This window comes from Lissotriton vulgaris, chromosome 2_1 (assembly GCF_964263255.1).
Source record: "Lissotriton vulgaris chromosome 2_1, aLisVul1.2, whole genome shotgun sequence".
NCBI classification, from domain to species: Eukaryota; Metazoa; Chordata; class Amphibia; order Caudata; family Salamandridae; genus Lissotriton; species Lissotriton vulgaris.
The window spans coordinates 1,954,724,796-1,954,744,123 of NC_141687.1; the positions used below are offsets into that span (position 1 = coordinate 1,954,724,796).

The window sequence follows — 19,328 nt, forward strand, 5'->3', positions numbered from 1 at the left end:
TTGATGTTCTCGACGTCGAGGAACCCCTCGACGTCGATCGGCGGTGTCGCCTCGACGGCGATCGACGGTGTCGCCTCGACGGCAAGCATCGGTGCCGCTTCGACGGCGAGCGCCGATGCACGGCGCTTCGCCTTCGGCGTCGGTAGGAAGATCTCGACGTCGACGAAGACGATGACGGCGGCTTCGACGGAGGCTTCCCCCTCGACGTCGAGCCGTCACGCCGTCTCGACCCGGAGCCCCGGGGAGAACGCCGCCGTCATCCCTCTCGACGTCGTCGTCGATTCAATCGACGTCGACGGAGAATGGGACCGTTTGCTGGACTTCCTGCCCCTGGGGAGCCCCCCAGGGGCCTCAGCAGAGGCAGAGGGAACCATCCCAGCCTGCCCAGACCCACCTGCAGCCCGCAGACGCCTATCCTCCAGGCCAGCCAGCCTGATCTTCAATCTGTCCCTCAGAGTCCGAGCTGAAAGCTGCTGGCAGATGACACACTCCTCAGGGACATGATCTTCTGGAAGGCACACGATGCAGACATCATGGGGGTCACTCTTGGCCTTCTTCCTCTCACATGCTGGGCACTTAACAAAAAGGCCAGGCATTTTAGAGCCCTAAAACGCCTAAAACAGCACAAAAACAGGAGAAGAGAACACCAAGAAGTAAATAGGAACACTTTTAAAAGTCAAAAGTGTCAAAAAAATCCAATAAACCCTTGAAAAAGGGAGAGCTCAATGCCAGGGTCCTGTAAGCAGGAGCCGGAAAAAAGAACTGAAAGTAGAGGGACCTGCTATGCATTCTGGGATACTGGGAGAAGTTCTGGAAAGTTCTCTTAAAGGCACAGTATCCTATTTAAGCCACATAATGGCAGCCTATGGGGCTTGTCTGTCCCTACCTTCCTCTCTATCATTCCAGAGTCTTTGAATGGGGGAGGCAAGTTTCTCTATGGTAGAAACTGCAGGCTGTTTTATGTGTGGTGTTTTTTTGGTGGAATTTCTAGTTGAAGTACTGGACAGTGTAGCCTGTGGATATAGGCTGCATTATTTGTCTTTAAATTCTCTCTTAAGTGTCTTTGCAGTTTCTGCATTATTTTGACAACTTAAGAGATTATTTTTGATTGCCGGGGTCCACGCACATGGGCGGGACTATTCACTAGATTATGACTATAACAGAGATACCCCTACTACAGAACGTAACGATGTCATCCACTGGCGAAACTCTCGTAGGTGGAGAGTCCTATAAAGTAGGTGAATAAATCATGTCACTGGAAGAGTCCATGTACCTGGACAGTGACCTTTCGCTACGACGACGATGTCGTGATCTGGTCGAAGATCTGCGCCCACTGCAAGAGCGGTGTCTCCCCCGGGTTTTGGTCTCCTGGGCTCCGCAGGAACCACAGGTAAAGGTGGTTGCGGAAGAGGCGGAGGCTGAGCCGGAATCAACGGCCTTGGTTGTGGAGGCAGAGGAGGAGGCCGGAGGAGGTGAAGGAGGAGGCGGAAGAGGGGGCGGAGGAGGTATTTGAGGAAGAGGAGAAGGAGGAGGCGTAGGTGTCTCAGGCCGTGAATGCGAGTATCTCCTGGAAAAGTCAGAATCCGGAGACTAAAATACTCTCAATCTTCTTACGAGCAGGCCTCGGGGAAGGTGCTCTGGAGGTCGACTTCCCTAATGAAGAGCGCCGGCGCCGCCGCGACCCGGTACTCTCTGATGTGGAAATGCTAACCACAGAGGATGAACTTCCACGAGACACTGTTCTGGGCGTCGACTTTCTCTTCGACGTCGACTTTCGTCGGGACGTCGACTCCTTCCTCAACGTCGATCTACTCCTTGACGTCATTCTTCTCCTTGACGTATCGACCTTTGTGTCGACGTTGACGGCGAACGGCCATGTCACCTCTACGGCGAACGCCGATGTCTTCGGAAGTGAGCATGACGACGATGGTGTGTCGACGTCGTCTGTGAAGTCCTCAACGTCAACCTCATCAGAGGTCTCAGCACCGATTGTCGACGTTGCTTCGGGGAGCATATCGTAGTCATACCTCTCGACGCTGACGTCGTAGCCATCAACGTCGCCCGGGACCGGTGCCATTTCTGGGCCTTGACTGGGAAGCCCCCCAGAGACCGATGCGTGGGCAGAGGAAGAATAAAGAGTCCCTCCATGCCCAGAGGTCCCACCTGAATCCTGATGGCTTCTCTGCATCAGGGCCTTGAATACGGATCTTCTCCCTGTCACGGGGGTCCTACTGGAGAAAGATTAACAAATATCACAGGAACAGGAATAAGGAACATGTATTTATGGAAGACAGAGTAGGCATACTCGGTGTGGGTCTGACTTGGCTTTCTTCCTACCATACTCAGGGCACTAGTCGAATAAAGCTGGCATTTCGACAGGAAAGAGGTGGTCTACAGCTCAAAAAAGCAGCAAATGGAAGAGAAAGGCCCCAGACGTCGAATGAAACACTAATTAGATCAAAAAAGCTCCAAAAATTGAAGTAATACCAATAAAGGTCGAGCTCAATGCTCCTGGGTCCTGCTAGCAGGAGCCGGAAAAAAGAACTGAAAGTAACTTGCATTTGGCTGTGCATCATGGGCTACCGAGGGTCTCTGGAGGGTTCCTTAAAGGCACGGTATCCCTTTTCCAGACACATAATGGCAGCCTATGAGGCTTGTCTATCCAACCCTTCCTCTCTATCATGTCAAAGGATTTTTGTGAAGGGGAGTTTCTCTATGTGTGGCGAAACTCTGTAAAATATGTAAATTTATTGATATTATTTGGCTATCCTTTTCACTTCAGGATGAAGTGCTGGCCAATGTAGCCTTGTTAATTTCAGGCTGCCTTATTTGTCTTTTATTATCTCTTAAGTGTCTATGCAGGACGAGAGAAGATGACTTAAGAATCTTTTTTGATTGCTCCGGGGTCCCCGCACATGGGCCGGACTATTCACAGATTATGACTATACACAGAGATCTCCTACTACAGAACTTTCAATTACACATTCCTGGGATTGATTTACCATTCAGTAAAAGTAAATTTGAATGTGGATTTACTGTGTGGTATACACACCCCAGTGCCTTGCAACTCGTAATGAAGGCTTCAGTGTTTAAAATAAAAACAAATGCATTAAAAATGAACAAGTTACTTACTGTCGGTAAACCTCTCTAATGGATACTCTATTTAACCGCAGATTCCTTATCCTTAGAATATCTCCAGATGGCAGACTGGATCCAGAAGATTTTTCAGCATAGCCCCTGAGCACCAGTACGGGGCATTAAGCGGCTCCACAACAACCTTCTTCTGCCACAGAGTAACGGCGATAGCATCACCCAAGTGCGTTGATGTCACTTTCTTTCTCAACATTGCCCTCGTGCCCAAACACTAGTTAACTGTGCAGATCTCATCTTTGGGACCTTTTTAGATGGAAAAGAGGCCATCCCACAGAACAGGGAGGTGGATAAAGAATCTGAGGTTAGAGTATCCACCATAAAGAGCGTAATCAAAGGTAAGTTACCTGTGCGTCTAATAGCTACTTCTAACCACAGATTCCTCACGATTAGAATAGATCTCAAACCAGTACCTACCAAAGGCACGCTGCATGTCAACACCGTGGTAGCCGCCTAGGCCCTCCATCCTTCTGGAGGCTGCTTCATGGCCAACACTTAGCAGATATTAATGCAGAGGACTAATAACCTGGCCAAAGTCCTTTGCTGCACAGCCTTGCCTTTCTTGTCTCAGAGAACCCCACAAAATGCATGGGAAGAGGAGTATCCTGAAGTATTTTGCGGAAGGTTGGGCATACTGAAGGGTTTCACACGCAAATAAGAGTGATGGCTGATGCACGCCCTTTGCCTCAAAGTTAGAAGGGTGCCCTTAGCCTTGCGCACAGAGTTAAAGAAGGAATTTCATAAACTATGTGAGCAAGGAGTCATTGCACTCGTGGAGTGTCTGAACTGTGCTGCTACCATTGTCTTAGCATGCAAGCCTAATGGATCAGTTTGCATGTGTGTGGACTTACGCAATCTCAATTAAAAAAAAATATGGATTAATCAGCACCCCCTTCCCAATATCATGGAAATGGTATCTACATTGAAGGGGGGCAACGTTTTTAGTTTGCTTGATAGGACTTTGGCGTATCATCAAATTAATTTGCATCCTAGTTCCAGACATCTAACACCTTTTATAACTCTGGGGGGCCTATTCTGATTCAAGCGTATGCTGTTTGGCTTGGCATCGGCCTCCGCCATATTTCAGAGGGTTGTAGAACATTTGTTTAGGGGCCTAGGAGTCATCACATTCCAGGACAATGTTCTAGTGTTTGGCAGGGATCAAGGTCAACATGACAGGACAGTGTGTCAGGTTTTGTCTATATTGAGAGAAAGGGGGTGACACTGTGTGAAGTGCAAATTCTACTCGCTCATCATTGAAATTTAGGATACAAGCTATCTGCAAATGGTGAAGAACCCAAGTCAAATTTAGTAAAGGCAATCGATGATTTTAGACCTACAGGAAATAAGGATCAATTACGATCTTTCTTGGGTCTGATTGAATTTCACACTAGGTGCATCCCAAAATGCACAGAAAAGAAATACAATATGAGGAATGTAGCTAAAACGAATGGGAGATTTGTATGGAGTGCGGTGTGCAATCAAGAGTTCGAACTAATTAAGGAGGTAAGGCATGCCATAGCCTTGAGACCATTCGACACTCAAGAAGATACGAAAGCATAATCATGACTGATAGCCAAATGGGGCTAGGTGCTGTTCTCAATCAACGTAGAGATGGCAGAGATAAAATAGTTGTTTTTGTATCTAGGAGTTTGAGGGGGGCTGAATCCTCTTATTCTGTAATTGAGAGAGAGGCTTTAGCGTGTGGGTGGGGCATTGTTCATTTTAAAATGTACTTATGGGCTCACGTTTCACTTTATGAGTTGATCACAAGCCTTTAGTACACCTTTTTACTACCAAAGGTATGGAATGTGCTACACCTAGAATTGCCAACTGGCAGTATAGGCTTCAGGAATATGATTATTGGGTGGAGTTTGTACCTAGAGCTAAAAATTTGTTGCATGTCTCGCCTTCCTGGGTGTGATCAGAATGAGAATTGTGAAATCTTAGACAACGTTGAGTTGGAGGAGAATCTAGTGTGTGCTGTTAAACATCATTGTGATGGTGCCATATCAGAGAGTGAATGGGTTATTGCATGTGATCTAGACAAGCAAATAAAGGAAGCATGAGAGTTATTCTTCAAGGATGGTCTCTATGGTAATCAAATGGGAAGAGTTTTGTGTTCAAGTATGCCTTTGAAGAGTTGTCTTTTATTAATGGTATTTTGTTCCAGTCTAGTTAAGTGCTAGTAGTGCCTGAAGGAATAAGGAACAGAATTATGGTTTTGGCTCATGAGGGGCACATAGAAATGCAGGTGATGAAGACAAGGATACGTGAGAATTTTTCGTGGACAGGACTGGACAGTAGTTTAGAGCACTATGTGAGAGAATGTATTAATTGTGCTAATTAGTGATAAATCACAAGTCACTGTTCCTAGTGCGGAGGAGGCAATAGAAGTGCCAAATAAAGCTGGAAGCAAATTGGCCATCGATATCATTGGTTCCAAGGTTCTTTCTGATGGGGTGTTAGAGTACGGAATTATTGACGTGGATTTTTAGAGCTCTTGGCCAGAAGTTAAATGTGTGAAAAATCTCCCAACGGTTCAAAGGTCATTGAGTTTTTGGAGTCTATTTTTGATAAGGAAGGTATTCCTGAGAAGATTTTGTCTGACAATGGCTATCAATTTACAACTCTGCAATTTCTGAGTTTTTACATTTTGGGGGAATTAAGCATACTAAGACTTCACTATATCATCCCAGGCGTAATGGTCTCGTTGAGAGGTTCAACAGAGTTATCAAGGACAAAATACAGTTAGTCCACGGGTTGAACTGAAGGGTGGAATTAAGAAAGTTATTGTGGGCAGTACGCACTACTCCTAACACGAACACAGGTGTGTTACCCTTTGTGTTATTGAGAGGAAGGGTTCCTGCGTACAAAAATGATAAGACAGTGGATGGGGAAATTTGCTATTTCCAAGCACACAATGGATGATGCGGGTAGGAAAAGAGTAGAATCTCAGGATAGGTATTTGGGCCAGCATAGATGGAAGTCTAAGGTGATTGCAGGAGTTTATGTGAGAATTAAGATTCCCAGGATTGTGCCCAAAGGTGAGTCCAATTCTCAGCACCCAAGAAAGATGAGGAAGAGTGTTGTGAAACTGGAAGAAGGAAAGTGGTGGAACAAGGATAAGGTTGCTTTAACTCACAATGTTGGAGTGGAAAATTTTGATGGTGGGAGTAAGAAGTGTGGAAAAAGTCTTGAGTTGAGAAGTCTGATGGAGCAAGGAAGGAAAGCATGGAGCGAAGAGTGTTCCCCAGAAAAAGGAATCTGCCAAGCAAATTACAGGATGTTATTCTGAAATAAATTGGTCCTTTGGGTACCATTATGTACAATGTTGTGATTAGTTTATTGTCATCTGTTTTAGCTTTTTTTGTTCTTATGTTTAACTGTAATTATTTCTTGTTAAGTTATTGAGGGGAAGGATGTGTTGGGGGTCTCCCATCTAGCCTTGGAATGTGTTGGCATCCTTAAGGAGGGAATTTTGAAGCCTAGGATGTCATTTGGAAGAGGGGCATTGGAGGTGAAGGTTGTAAATTCGTCCTGCTGCCTGAATTATCTTAAATAAATAATATGTGTTTACCGTCTTGCATTTTTGTAGGCGGTTGGTCCTGGGAAAGCAAAAAGGCCAGAAAACTGGAAATAACTCTGAACAGTTACCGATACAAGGCCTTTCGGGGCGAAAGACAAAGCAAGCAACAATACATCTGACAGGTTGGCCTGCAACAGGTCCGTACTGCAGGTGCAACACTAAGCCACAAACTCGTCCATAAAATCAGGTGAAAAGAAATTTGTAGAAGGAGGTCTAACGGAAAGGATGATATACACTACTTTGCGAGGGAGAATGAAAGTAGTCTACTGCCACCACTCAGTCTCCAAGCATGAAGGTGTAGATTATGTAGGCCAGGGTGCAAGACCCAGCTGCTGCTGCTGCTGCTGCAACATAGGATGCTCCTGATTCAAATATAGATGCTCATGACTAGAACTCATACCACACTCTCCTCGCTGAATCCAGAACCACTAGGATGACTTGGACCTGGTTGTTCTTGATGCTCTACGGAACTTTATGGAGGTAGTGGCACGAAAACATATAGGAGACCCATGCTCCACTGTGGGCAGAATGGGTCTCTGAGAGACAGCCTTCTGGGCAACACCAGTGTGCAAAAGTGGTAAATTTCAGATTCTCAGCAGTGGCGAAGATATTGAGTCAGGATTCTTTCCATTGCATTGGGTGCAACTGCCATTTGTGATCCACTAGGCGTTGCCAGCTGAGTTTCTAGACCTGGTGTCTAAAATTCTTGCCAGGTGGTGTAAGATCAGGGAAATGCCCTGACAAGTCAGTCAGTTCCAGAGGTGCAACGCCTCATGTACATATCCTAGAACCCCCCCCCATCCCCCCCCCTGCATGTTGTAGTATCACAAGGAAGGTGTTTTGTTCATGAGCAGCTGAACCAGACTATTCTTCAAGGATGGCAGGAAGGTTTTCCAAACTAAACAAATGCCCCACAACGGCAAAAGGTTGATGTGGAAGTAGTCTTTGCCATAGACCAATCTTCTAAATCTTCAACTTCCCCAGATGACCTTGTCAACCCAGCAGTGATGCATCTGTCACCCCCATCAGCTCTGGGTGGGGCATGGAGGGGACCGTTGCAGGTCCAATTACAGTCGAGCAGTCATTACTGCAGTTCTTTTGCAGTCCACTCCAAAGCTTGGATTGAATTTGACAGGTTCCATTGGTGTTGGTCCCACTGAGACATCTGAACCAACTGTAGAGCCCACATATGCCACCCGGAATGGTCAAGGATCAAGATACAGGAGGCCAGTAGTCTAAGAAGCCTCAGAGCCACCCTCACCGAGAACCAGAACCAAGTCCGAAAACATCAGGATAACAGCCAGATTGTCCTGGACTATAGGATCGGGAAGTAAGACCCAAAAATGCACTGTATCCAGGGTGCATGAAAGGACGTCTAAGCCAAGGAGTCAGGTGTGACTTCAGAACATTGATAGTAAACCTAAACAATATCAGGAGGTTCTATGTCATCCAGAGCCCACCATCAACCGCCCATTGTAGAGGTAGGGAAAAACAGGTACCCCCAATCCTCCAATGGTATGCTGTAACCATCGCCATGACCTTCCTGAACACCCAACAAGCACTGGTGAGGGCAAAAGGGAGCACAGCAAACTGCCAATACTTGAATTGCAACTAGTGCCTTTGGGCCGGCAGGATAAGGTACATGGAAATAGGCATCCTGCAGGTCCAACACTACCATCCAATCTCCTGGATCCAGGGCAGGTAGAACATGGGCCAACATGAGTATCTTGAATGTATCCTTCTGCAAAAAGAGAGTGAGAGGTCGGAGATCTAATATAAATCGAACTCCTCTTCCCTTTTCAGCACTAGCAAATAATGGGAGTAGCATCCAGTTCTGATTTCCGAAGGCTTGGTCCCTCCCTACACCAATTTTGCTGGAAGAGCCTGACTTTCTGCAGCAAAATGGACAAGTGCTCCTCCAAATGCTGCTCTGATGTTGGTTGAAGATGCAGCAGGTCGGAAAGGAATGGCAGGGCATAGCCCCCGTGATTTATCTGCAGGACCCAACTGCGGATGTTATGGCCTGCCTAAGACTGAATCTGCCTTTTCACCTTAACAGGCGAGACACATTAAAAGGCATATCATTAATTTCCCGGTGGACATCACCTGAGAAACACACTAATCTCATACATGTGTAATGCCTGAATACCACACTACTCCCAAATGCTCTGCCTAAAGATTCGGTTGTGTACCGACCTTATGACATATTAGGCCGCATACTGGCTATCCTGAATGGTCTCTGTCACATTGGTGAAAATTCTTCTAGGACTGCTCACAGGATCTTTGCAACCATGTCGCATAATGCTTGGGAGTACCTCCCCAGCAAGCAGCTTGCAGTGACTTACAAAAGGGGGAGGCTAGCCGAGAGGAACAACTGTTTCCCGAACGCCACAATTCTCCTGTTCTCTCTGTCTGGGATGCAGGTTGTAGGAAATACATTTGGGTTAATCCTTTTAGTGGAAGCCTGAACTATCAGGCTCTTAGGAGTAGGGTGTTACTTTAAAAAAGATGAGTCACCAGGAGAAGATATGTGGCATCTTGCTACCTGTCTGTTTACACATGGATAGGACAAGGTTTAGCCCAGGTTCACATGAGATTGTCAAGCAGGGCTATGTTGAAAAGCTTGGAAGAGGTCTGCCTAGGCTACAAAACTTCATTGACAACATTAGTTGTAACATCAACCGTAAGTGCAGGTCTTCAGCTGCTCGTCTGATGACCACAATAAATGAGGCTGTCTCTTCTATTGAAGGAACCAGCTCTGTGTCAGTGAAAGAGTCTAAATTGGCTTCTTGAATATTCAAATAGAAACTGTCATCACCATATTGCGGAGGAAATCCCCCATTATTTCAATTGTCAACAAAAGGATAGCTGGCTTTGGTCTGAGTCCGAACCAAAAAGTTGAAAGGGGTGTTTTTTCTGAATCAGAGGCGTGTCTGGATTGTCCTAGGATGTCATGGATTCAGTTCTGAGACCGACAGGACAATAGGGTCGGCATCCTCCGACTTCATCGGCACAGTCTGGGCTGGCGTCAACATGGTAGGGGCTGGAATGGATAGTGGTGCTGGATGTGGAGTCAACTTCTAATGCCCAGATTGCGCGGAGGACGGATCTGCTGGAAATAACAAGACAAGTGGCTTCCAAGGATCCATACTGTCGAAGGCACGCCAGAGGGAGCCGAGCAGGGTGTCAGAGATGTGCAACATTGCTTCCTTGCAAGTCTTGATCTTTTGAAACATCACCAACTACCCTGGAAAGTTGGGTGCTTTGGGATCAGCTTCATGATTAGCTTCTTGCAAAGGGACCTGGAGCAGGACCCAAGGCCATCTTGATGTCCTAGTGACTTCTCAGAGGGAGAGTGGCAAGACTAGGGCCAGTCCAACTTGGCCTTCTAACATTTCTTCTGGGTCTTTGATTTACTTGAAGATTTGGACAGCGATAAAGACCTCATGCGGGAGCAACCTCAAGAGCAGGCATAGGTCTGTGCTCTCAACTTTGAGCAGGGTAGCGCAACTTGCTGAGGTGTCCAGCGACAAATAGCTTGGCTTTGTGAACCTGGATTGGCCTTCAGATGCATAAAGGCGCAACCCTCGTATGACCTGCATGAATGACCCAACCATCAGAGACACACCTTGTGAGGTTATGTCACCACAAAAATCTGCTTGGGACACCCTACAAGGTTTAAACCTTGTGATTTTAAGAGGGGACATGTTCCCTAGCACACTTGGAAACAATTTGAGAAAAAGAACTTGTCAACTAATGATAAAAAAGTTAAGAGCTATCTACGGCTCGGCATACGAAGGCACAAAAAGAAAGTAACTGAAGTCAGCATGCTTGAGTAATGCTTATGTGTGGCTCCAGCTGTCATTTTCAAGACAGAATAGGGTTGACACTGAGTCACACAACGCCAACTACCGGCTTGCAGTCGCTATGTTGAAAAATCTTCCAGATCCAGTCTGGTGCCTTCTAAAGGTCCGGAATCTGCAGATGGAAGTATCCATCAGAAATATATTTAAATTAATACGCAATCAGACAGCTGTAGTGCAAATCTTTTTTAATAGGTTTCCATTAAAACAATGCATTCCAGAACTAAGATAGTCTAACTTTACCTCTCAAAATTGATAAATCTTTGTCACTATCTAGTCTCAAATGCTGCCCATCTATTAAAGCTATATGCTGGCTCCCAGTAGCCTACTGATTTGTTGATTAATCAATTTCAAACATATACATTTCTTTAAGGTAGAAAGTAACCTGCCAAAATGGCTTGCTTCTCGTGTCTTGGTGTGCTTCTCCCTTGGTTTCAGAGAGCAGGAGAACCCTTCCCTTCCCTTCCCCTATTACGAAAGGCATGGAAAGGTCGGCATTATCCATTCTGGACAATGGGAACATTTATTGTAGAAATTTTAAAAATTGGGAATGTCGTTTCAAATAGATTTTGCCCACTTTAATCACGGAGGCCAACCAAAAGCCATTTACAGGTAAAGAAAGCTTTATTTTTTGATTGCTTTTTTCACCTCACGGTGTTGCATTCTCTCAGCCATAAAAGACATGGACCCATGGGGACAAATATGACATTTGTCATACGATGATGTTATAAGTGAACTAATGCTTTCTACTATGTATATATGTCATCGATGATTTCACATGCAGATTCAATACATAGGGCTACTCCTACACGAAATAATGGATATCCTGGCACATGCAAACGATGTTGGAACCAGCTGTACTGTGTTATGTAATAAAACACAATAAAGTGTGATTAAAATACCCCAAAAACTACAGAATGCACTAATTACTATCCCTATTCCACATAATTTGGAATCATGGCCTTAGTCTCCATATCTGTCTTTGTGCTTCTATCATGTAGATATCCATAGAGGTACAAAAAGCCTCAGTTTGTGGCCACCAACCTGTTGGGTATGGTGGCATGTTAATGTTTCCTAGTAAGTGGAAGAATGCTATGGCAAAAAGGTTCCTGGCTAGACAGTTGCTGCCGGGACTTGTTCGATGGTGGTTGAAGAATAAACATGTTCCCTTAAATGGTACTGTCTTCTCTTCACATACCCACCTAGTTTTTATTTCCTACCTATTGTAACCTCAATAACTCTAATAAATCTCCACCTCTGTCTTTACCTTGACAATTACATATTATAAACAGAGGCGGGGCATTGGGACCTAGGGCCTGGAAGAATGTGTGTGTGGGGCGTAAGTAGGCCGTAGAGTGACAGGGCCCATCTATTGTGTCCATTTTCATGCAGTTATCAGCATTGTCTTTGCTCTTGCATAATGACAACATCACAGAGGATAGCTAAATACTCAAGATCATGTATAAATATTGATGATATTCGAAGACCACCAGATTTCACCTGATATGTCAAATGCCCTACCTACTATACCTTGTAGACTATGCTCAGGGGGGCATTTAGAACATAGTGGATAGTCATCAGATCGGCAAAGGGGCTAACTCCATCACTGAGGAAGAGAATCATCCACCCTATTTAAAGATCCCCATCAGCCTGACTGGGATGTATGTGTTGTGAGGACTGTCCCTGTGACAACACCCCCTTCAGAGCATTACAGGCTGCTGAGTGGGCACCATTTTTAAAACACCCTCTTGGCAAACTTCTTTGTATTGAAACAATTCTCAAAGCAAGAGTTTTCTCAGTATAAAACACAGATGACCAGATGCAAAGAGGCTATCTCCTTGCATGTCAGGGTTATTCTACAATTTCCCGGTAAATAAGAGACGGTAGCCCTACCCTCAATTGGGTGGGACGACAACCATTGTGACTTGGAAGCCCCGTGGCAGATGGACATGTAAAGATGTACATGTAGAGGCAATCATAACCCGCTCATACTGGTGCTTAAGATACCCTCAGATAAGGTCACACGGAAAACGCCTCAGCCACAGATAGAATATAGTGGTAATAAATTATCATGTATTAAATGGGGGAAAATTGATAAAGAAGCTTTACATAGAGATCTTCTTATGGATAATCAAGCAGAAACAGACAAAATCCTCCAAAAAGACGCAGTGTCAACAGAAGTAATAACTGCATTTACCAGGCTGAATAATTATATGGCAGATAGATTACCAAAGGTGCTGCAAAATCCAGTCACAAACGAAGGTGAAGTGCTGGAACCTGATCTAAAGAGCCTAGACTTTTAAAGGTTGCGTTGAATAAACGCCCACAAGATCAGCCAGGAATGACTAAGGCCAGGGAAATTTATAAAGAAGCAACCACAAAAAGAAAGAAAGAGATAAAGGAAAAGGCTTGGGAGGATCTCAGGATTGCAAGCGAGATGAAAGACTCCCAAGTTTTTTGGCAGACAGTAAATTCTTCGAACGCCTTGGGTGAGGCTCCCCCAACAGTGGAATGTGTTGTTCCAAGCAAAGATGGGTGGCCTATTTCTCTAAAAATGTTGGCCAAAAGAGCAGACTGTGAGTGCAAGCCCTAATACCATAGTTAACTGCGATCGGGTTGCCACCCTGGAATTAAGCAGCTCAATAAAAGTGTCTGATGTAACCTTAACCATCAAGAGCAGTCCCTCTGGGAAAGCCCCGATAGAATTCCCCCGGAACTGATTAAATCCCTTCCACAGTTCTTAGCACCCTTAATAACAAGTGCTATAAAATGTGCAACCATAGGTACTCTGGTTAAGACCTGACAGGAGGCTATCATTGTCCATATTTTCAAAAAAGAGTTGAGTCAGCCTCACTGCTATCACCTGATATCCCTCCTAGACAGCACAGTTAAGATCCTAGAAAGGGTACTATTGGCCAAACTAGAAAGCTGGGCTACAGAATCACATGGGCTCTCAGAGTTACAGTTCGGTTCTCGCACCCAGCCTGGGTACCGCTGAACAATCTTTAAATCTTTCCTAAATTATTCCCAAATATATACTAAGGCCAAAAAAGGATGTGTCCATCTCACATTTATGGACTTAACATGCACTTTTGATATGTTAGAGACCCCCCAAAGTTATGGTCCGTAATGCTTCACTTAGGCATTGACAGCGCAATAATCTCCCTGCTCAGTAGGCCATATGAACATACTATTATTATTAATATTATTATTATTATTATTATTATTATTGCATTTATTGAGCGCACAGCTACCCGGAGGTTTCCCGGCGCTTGCCTTGGGAACCCGTCCTGGCTTTTCCCTGTGAGATAGCCCCTACAGGGCATCCCCAAGGTGAAAGCCAGGCATCCCGCTGCAGGGGGGCCGTTGTGGAGATTAAGCAAACTTAATGCCCAGAGTTGCAGAGTGAGAACCCATGATTAGAGCAGGCACTGAAGCGAGAATTATCGAGTCCGTGGACATTTGAGCTCAAGACCCTGCCGCGTCGGGAATTGAACCCTGGTCCCGGGTCTGACCTCAGCTTCCGGGTCTGCCTGCTCTACACCGTGAGCCACACTTCTCCACAGCTACTAGCTTGAAAGACCATAAAAGAGCTTCAACAACTGTCCGGCTGGAAGCACAAGAAGGGGCCTACCGGAAATCGGACCCAACTACTTGGGAAATAGGTGAGTCTTCAATTCCTGACAAAACCTCACCTCAGATGGTTCCTTACGGAGCTCAATCGGAAGTGTGTTTCACTGCTTACTGGCAAGGTATCTAAAAGAGCGACCGCCCATCCGTGCTCTGTAAATACGCGGGACCTGGACAAGAATACTACCTAGGGATCTCAGTAGCCGCTTAGGATGATACATGGTCAGCATATTTTGTAGGTATATAGGTCCCTTTCCCTGTGCAATTCCTTGTGCCATACACATAGTTTTGAACACAATACGTTCCCGGATGGGAAGCCAATGCAAGGAGGCTAAGGCACGGCTCCCGGATGACTTCCGGGGGAGATTCAATGCCAACCTAGCAGCCGCATCCAACTACAGCCAGAGTACAGTATAGTAGTGACGTAGATTTATCTGAGAACTTTCCATCCATCACTGGGTTTAGACAGGGCTCTGTCTTGGCACCTTTGCTCTTCTTAATTTATATTAACTCTCTGGGTGAGCACCTGATAAAGGCTGGGAAAGACCACACAAAGATCAATGAGAGAGAAATTCTGGTGCTGCTTTATACAGACGATCCTGTCCTCATTGCACACAGGGCTGGACTGGGAACCGAAACCGGCCCTGGCAAACTGCTCGGCAAGCCCCAGAAGTTTTCGAGGGCCAGTTTCAGGCCAATTTTGATACAGGGGGCCGATATTGCTGGCCCTCGGTAACAAAAACGGCCCGCAGGAGCCCAAAACCAAGACCTCACACCCCCCCCCCCTCCTCCCCCCCTTTAGTAGCAGCCCACCGGGGAAACACCCGGTGCCCGCTACGGCAGTCCGGCCCTCACTGCACGAACTGCTAATGGTGTCCAGATTTTACTAGATGCTTTTAATAGTTTTGTGAGTAGTTTAGGACTAAAGACAAATTGAACCAAGTCCTTTGTAATGAAATGTGGCCTCAAATTAAGGCAAATTTAAAGTTTACTAATCAGAACAATTACCTCAACTCGTTCTCACAGATAACAAAATAACCTGGAATAAAAAGAAAACCTCTTTACAGCATTACAGAAGGTCGCTGCAAAGCTGAAGTTGGTGAATCATGAAACGTCAGCTAAGTGTCACGGGATTAGCTCTTTTGGGCAAGATCAACATACCCCTAGATCTAACTGCTGTACCGCAGCAGCAGTTCTGACGTGTAAGCGTACCTGACTAGCACCAATGGCTTGGCTGCACTGTGAAGAAGACAGACTTCCCAGAACTTTAAAATTCTTCAGTAAAAGCAAAAATCCAGCAACTGCAGACTTCCGAGCATCAATCTGGCTAAAAGAGGCAAATAACAAGTGTTAACACACATCAATAACAATTAACATATGCGATAAAAATACAACAGAAGTGATGACAAATTATGCAACTACTGTCGGCTCTGTTGACACACTACATATCAAATTCAGGGGGAGGCTGTGTTACACATATATGACAGACCAGAATAACCTTTTATTTAGTACATCTAAATAATTTCTCTTTGCATGCAAATAATCTCATTCAGCGAAGGGTAAACAGGCAACAAAAAAAAACAACACTCCTGCAGTAGAACTGTAAACAGAGAAAGAAACCCTGTTTACAAAGGTCATACGGTTACAACCGAGATCACCATTCCTGCCCCTGCCAGGAGTTCTCCAAGGGATTCCTGGCAGGCAGAGACCGATTTATGAGATTTAAAAACAAATACAAACAAGAAAAGAAATGATTTTCGGGCTGTATTTATCTGTAAAAATCAGTAAAAACGGGTTACTGGGGGCCTTAATTATAATACCATCATCAGCTTCATCAGATTTATTTTCGGGCAGAAAAATGCAACTACTCCCGAGGCCGGGCTTACATCTCCCCCACCCTCCCAAAAAAATAACAGTGGGGAGCCACGGGCAATGGGTCAAGGGAGCCGTGGGTCGATAAAGTTTGGGAACCACTGCCCTAGCCTGTGCAGTAAAGTACAGGGCCGACTGTGCAGGGGACTGGCATCTGGGCTGGGGAATGGAGCACGTAAGACTGCTTGGTTTCTAGGCACTGCTACGCTGACCTTCTGCCTCGGGTGGGAAGCGCAAATGAAAGGCCGGCATGGGTCTTGGTACCTTCTCCAATCTTTGACAACCTTAGAACGGTATGAGGACTCGGGGAGTGAGGCAGAAGGGTGTGGGGCGGGGGGACCTAGAACATCTCCCTCCACCTACACGAGAGCACAGAAGGGAGAGACTAGAGAAACAGAAATAACTTCACGCTTTTGCCTTCCTCCTTCCATAACCTTTGGCACTGAAAAAGTGCAGTAGAAAAGGGCCAGATGTGGTAAGCCCAGAGTGAAATTAGTGCAGTAGAAAAGGGGAAGGTCATGATGTAGCAACACTCAGAGTGAAGTAGGTGAAAGTTTGGACGATTAATATTAATTCAGCAGTGACCTACTCAGAGTAATACATGATTTGTTTTGTCAACACAACACCATGGACATCTGGAGTCAAATAAAGTTAAAGGGGCACAGATATATGCACATAATTTCAAGTGAAAGAGCTCATGATGCATGAACTATGAGAATGAATGTCACTAGAACTCCTAGCTAGCCAAACACCTTTACATTTCCTACCACATACCGAAATACACATTTGTTCAAATCTTAAACATTAAAGCTGAGCTTACCTGGAGAACATAGCTTTCCTAAGAACTAGGATCAGAGAGTCCCTCATAGACATACTGATTTTCAGCAGGGGCTGAAAGAGAATTGAAAATAAAGTACAGAATATTTTTAAACCGAGGCTATACAATTCTGGAACTTGCAATATTATGTGCACCTTTTAAACTATGTTCTTTGTTGTTCCACAGCAATCCCTTGCTCATAAAGCTTACGCAATATTAGCAGTAAACTACCCCAATACATATTCCTCTCATCTCATCTCTTCTGATCGATAAAAAAAACTAATGTGAATCCTATTGGTGTCAGACCCCGTTTGGGGGCCATTGTTGTGTTGTTTCTAAAAATACATAGGATCTACGCTTTTAGATAAACAAATGGATTGGTGTCCAGACTGATTCCAGACACCTCCAAAGGATAGGTTAGCCTTCAGACCAGCTAGCTCACAGTGCCACCATAAGCCCCCTAACCTAACTAAGAGCGAATAGTTTCTGGCAATTATCGAACATGACAACCCTTGATCCTTCAGGGATTTTGGAAACAGTACTGCACATTTCACTCACTCAATCATGCTCATAGTCTCAGTCTCAGTTTGGGCTGTGTTCCTGACCCAATCTGGGGGGTCTAGCTGACAGACCCTGGTTAGAGTCCCAACCGACACTCCATCTTTACTAATACCCGAGACTGACAACATGGTCGCAGCTCAAGAAATCCTTTCGTGTATTATCATTTTAATTACTGATTACTTATGATTAACTACCAGATCCTTCCTTCTGATGCAGTTCGAGAAATCTTTGGGTGTTTAAACTTATTGACTATCAGTTCCTATCTTCTGACACAGTTCAAGAAATCCTGCCATGTATAAACTTTTCGATTACAGTTTATGGATGGATGAACCTGTGGACATAAGCCAGTCCTCACCCACCCCAACCCCTATGTTCCCCCACTCTCCTGTATCACATGTCTGTTCAGTATTGTATATGCTGTGAAGCGCTCGGATACCCTATGGTCTAGCTAGCGCTATACAAAACTACTAAAATAAAATTAAAAAAATAAAAATAAAAGTGTACCTACCATGTATGTGGGTGTATAGCCAAGAATCTCCCTAGGAAAGAGCCAACCCCATTACCTGATGGAAGAGAACAAAGGATCCCGTCTTGGTCTCAAGTTGGACACCCTGCAAGGGATGTCAGACCACTGTGTGCTGGAGTGTCTGTGGGCAGGGAACTCAGTGTCGTGTCAGTGTGGAAGCTTCTCCTCAGTCTATCTAGTGTAGGTATGGTTCTTTTATACCATAAAGATAGCCTAGGGGTTCCTAACACAATTGATGCGTTCTTAGTACGAATATGCAAATGAGCCTAAATCAATACCTGCAATTATGTAAAGTAGTTCTATCGCCCTAGGGTGAATGACCATGACCTTTATACAGAGTATGTTAATCCGGTTATGTACGACGGGTGCAGGGGACTTTTCTAAGAATCCTAATGCATAATAAAGGAGGCTAGTTTCAAGGAAACTGATCAACATTTATTAGGCACATAACTGAGTAAAAGGTCAGTGCTAGAACAGTTATTCAGAGCAAGGTAGGACAAATGCAGGTGAGAGGTCATTTTGCTATTTAGGCCTATATTGGGGTACATTGGGGCAAGGAGGGGCTACTGAGCCTCAACCGCGTCTTTTGCTTCTGTTGTCCCAGGGTCCTTTATAATATAGCTCTACAAACTAGGCTAGATACAACCCTGTCAGAAGTTGATTCTAAGTGGTAGAGATGGCAAGCAGTCACAGGCTTCTCAGCACCTCAGAGCTCAATGGCCACACAGCAGCGCAATTAACAAATGCCCAATCCTGAGCTTGACTTTCAAAAAAGAAAAGTCCTGTATCACATTGGAAAAGAATACCACACACGAGTACAGTTGCAACACAATTAAGGCCTTCATTACAAGGGTAAGGTATCAACCACACATGACAAACACCATTACCCCAGGGTGAGCATTTGCCATGCGTGGTGAAAAAACATTATTCAGAGTTTTGGAATTTGAAAATGAAACATAATATGAAGAATTTGTATTCAATACACAATATTCGACATTTCTTTTTTACCTGTCTTTTGCCCTGATAAATGCCTTTTTTACATGCCTTTGGTACAGATAAATGTTGACAGGGTTGACCTGCCGGAATCTAACAAGGGAAAACTGTGAGGGTCTGGCAGTTCAGGCGATTAATGCATTGACTGAAGGGATCTGTGTTTAACATCATGGTCAGATGTTCAAATCCAAGTGAGTCAACTCAGCCTTTCAATTTTTTCAGAGGTCAATAGAAGGATTACCATTGAGTTTTTACAGTTTTGTAGTACCTACGGTGGATCGGTCTTCCAGAGAGCTGCTGGGCTTCCATGGCAGCCCACTCACCCTT

General features: G+C 45.0%; 1 protein-coding gene across 1 annotated transcript in view; it reads right to left on the reverse strand.

The window, feature by feature from the left end:
- The window catches only part of FANCI (FA complementation group I), a 636,131-nt gene that overhangs the window by 412,224 nt on the left and 204,579 nt on the right, over window positions 1-19,328 (reverse strand). The window contains exons 16-17 of the mRNA XM_086958134.1: window positions 16,925-16,995; window positions 15,445-15,559 (exon numbers count right to left, since the gene is read on the reverse strand). Coding sequence (XP_086814260.1) covers window positions 15,445-15,559; window positions 16,925-16,995 — 186 coding nt within the window. The remainder of the gene's footprint in view (window positions 1-15,444; window positions 15,560-16,924; window positions 16,996-19,328) is intronic.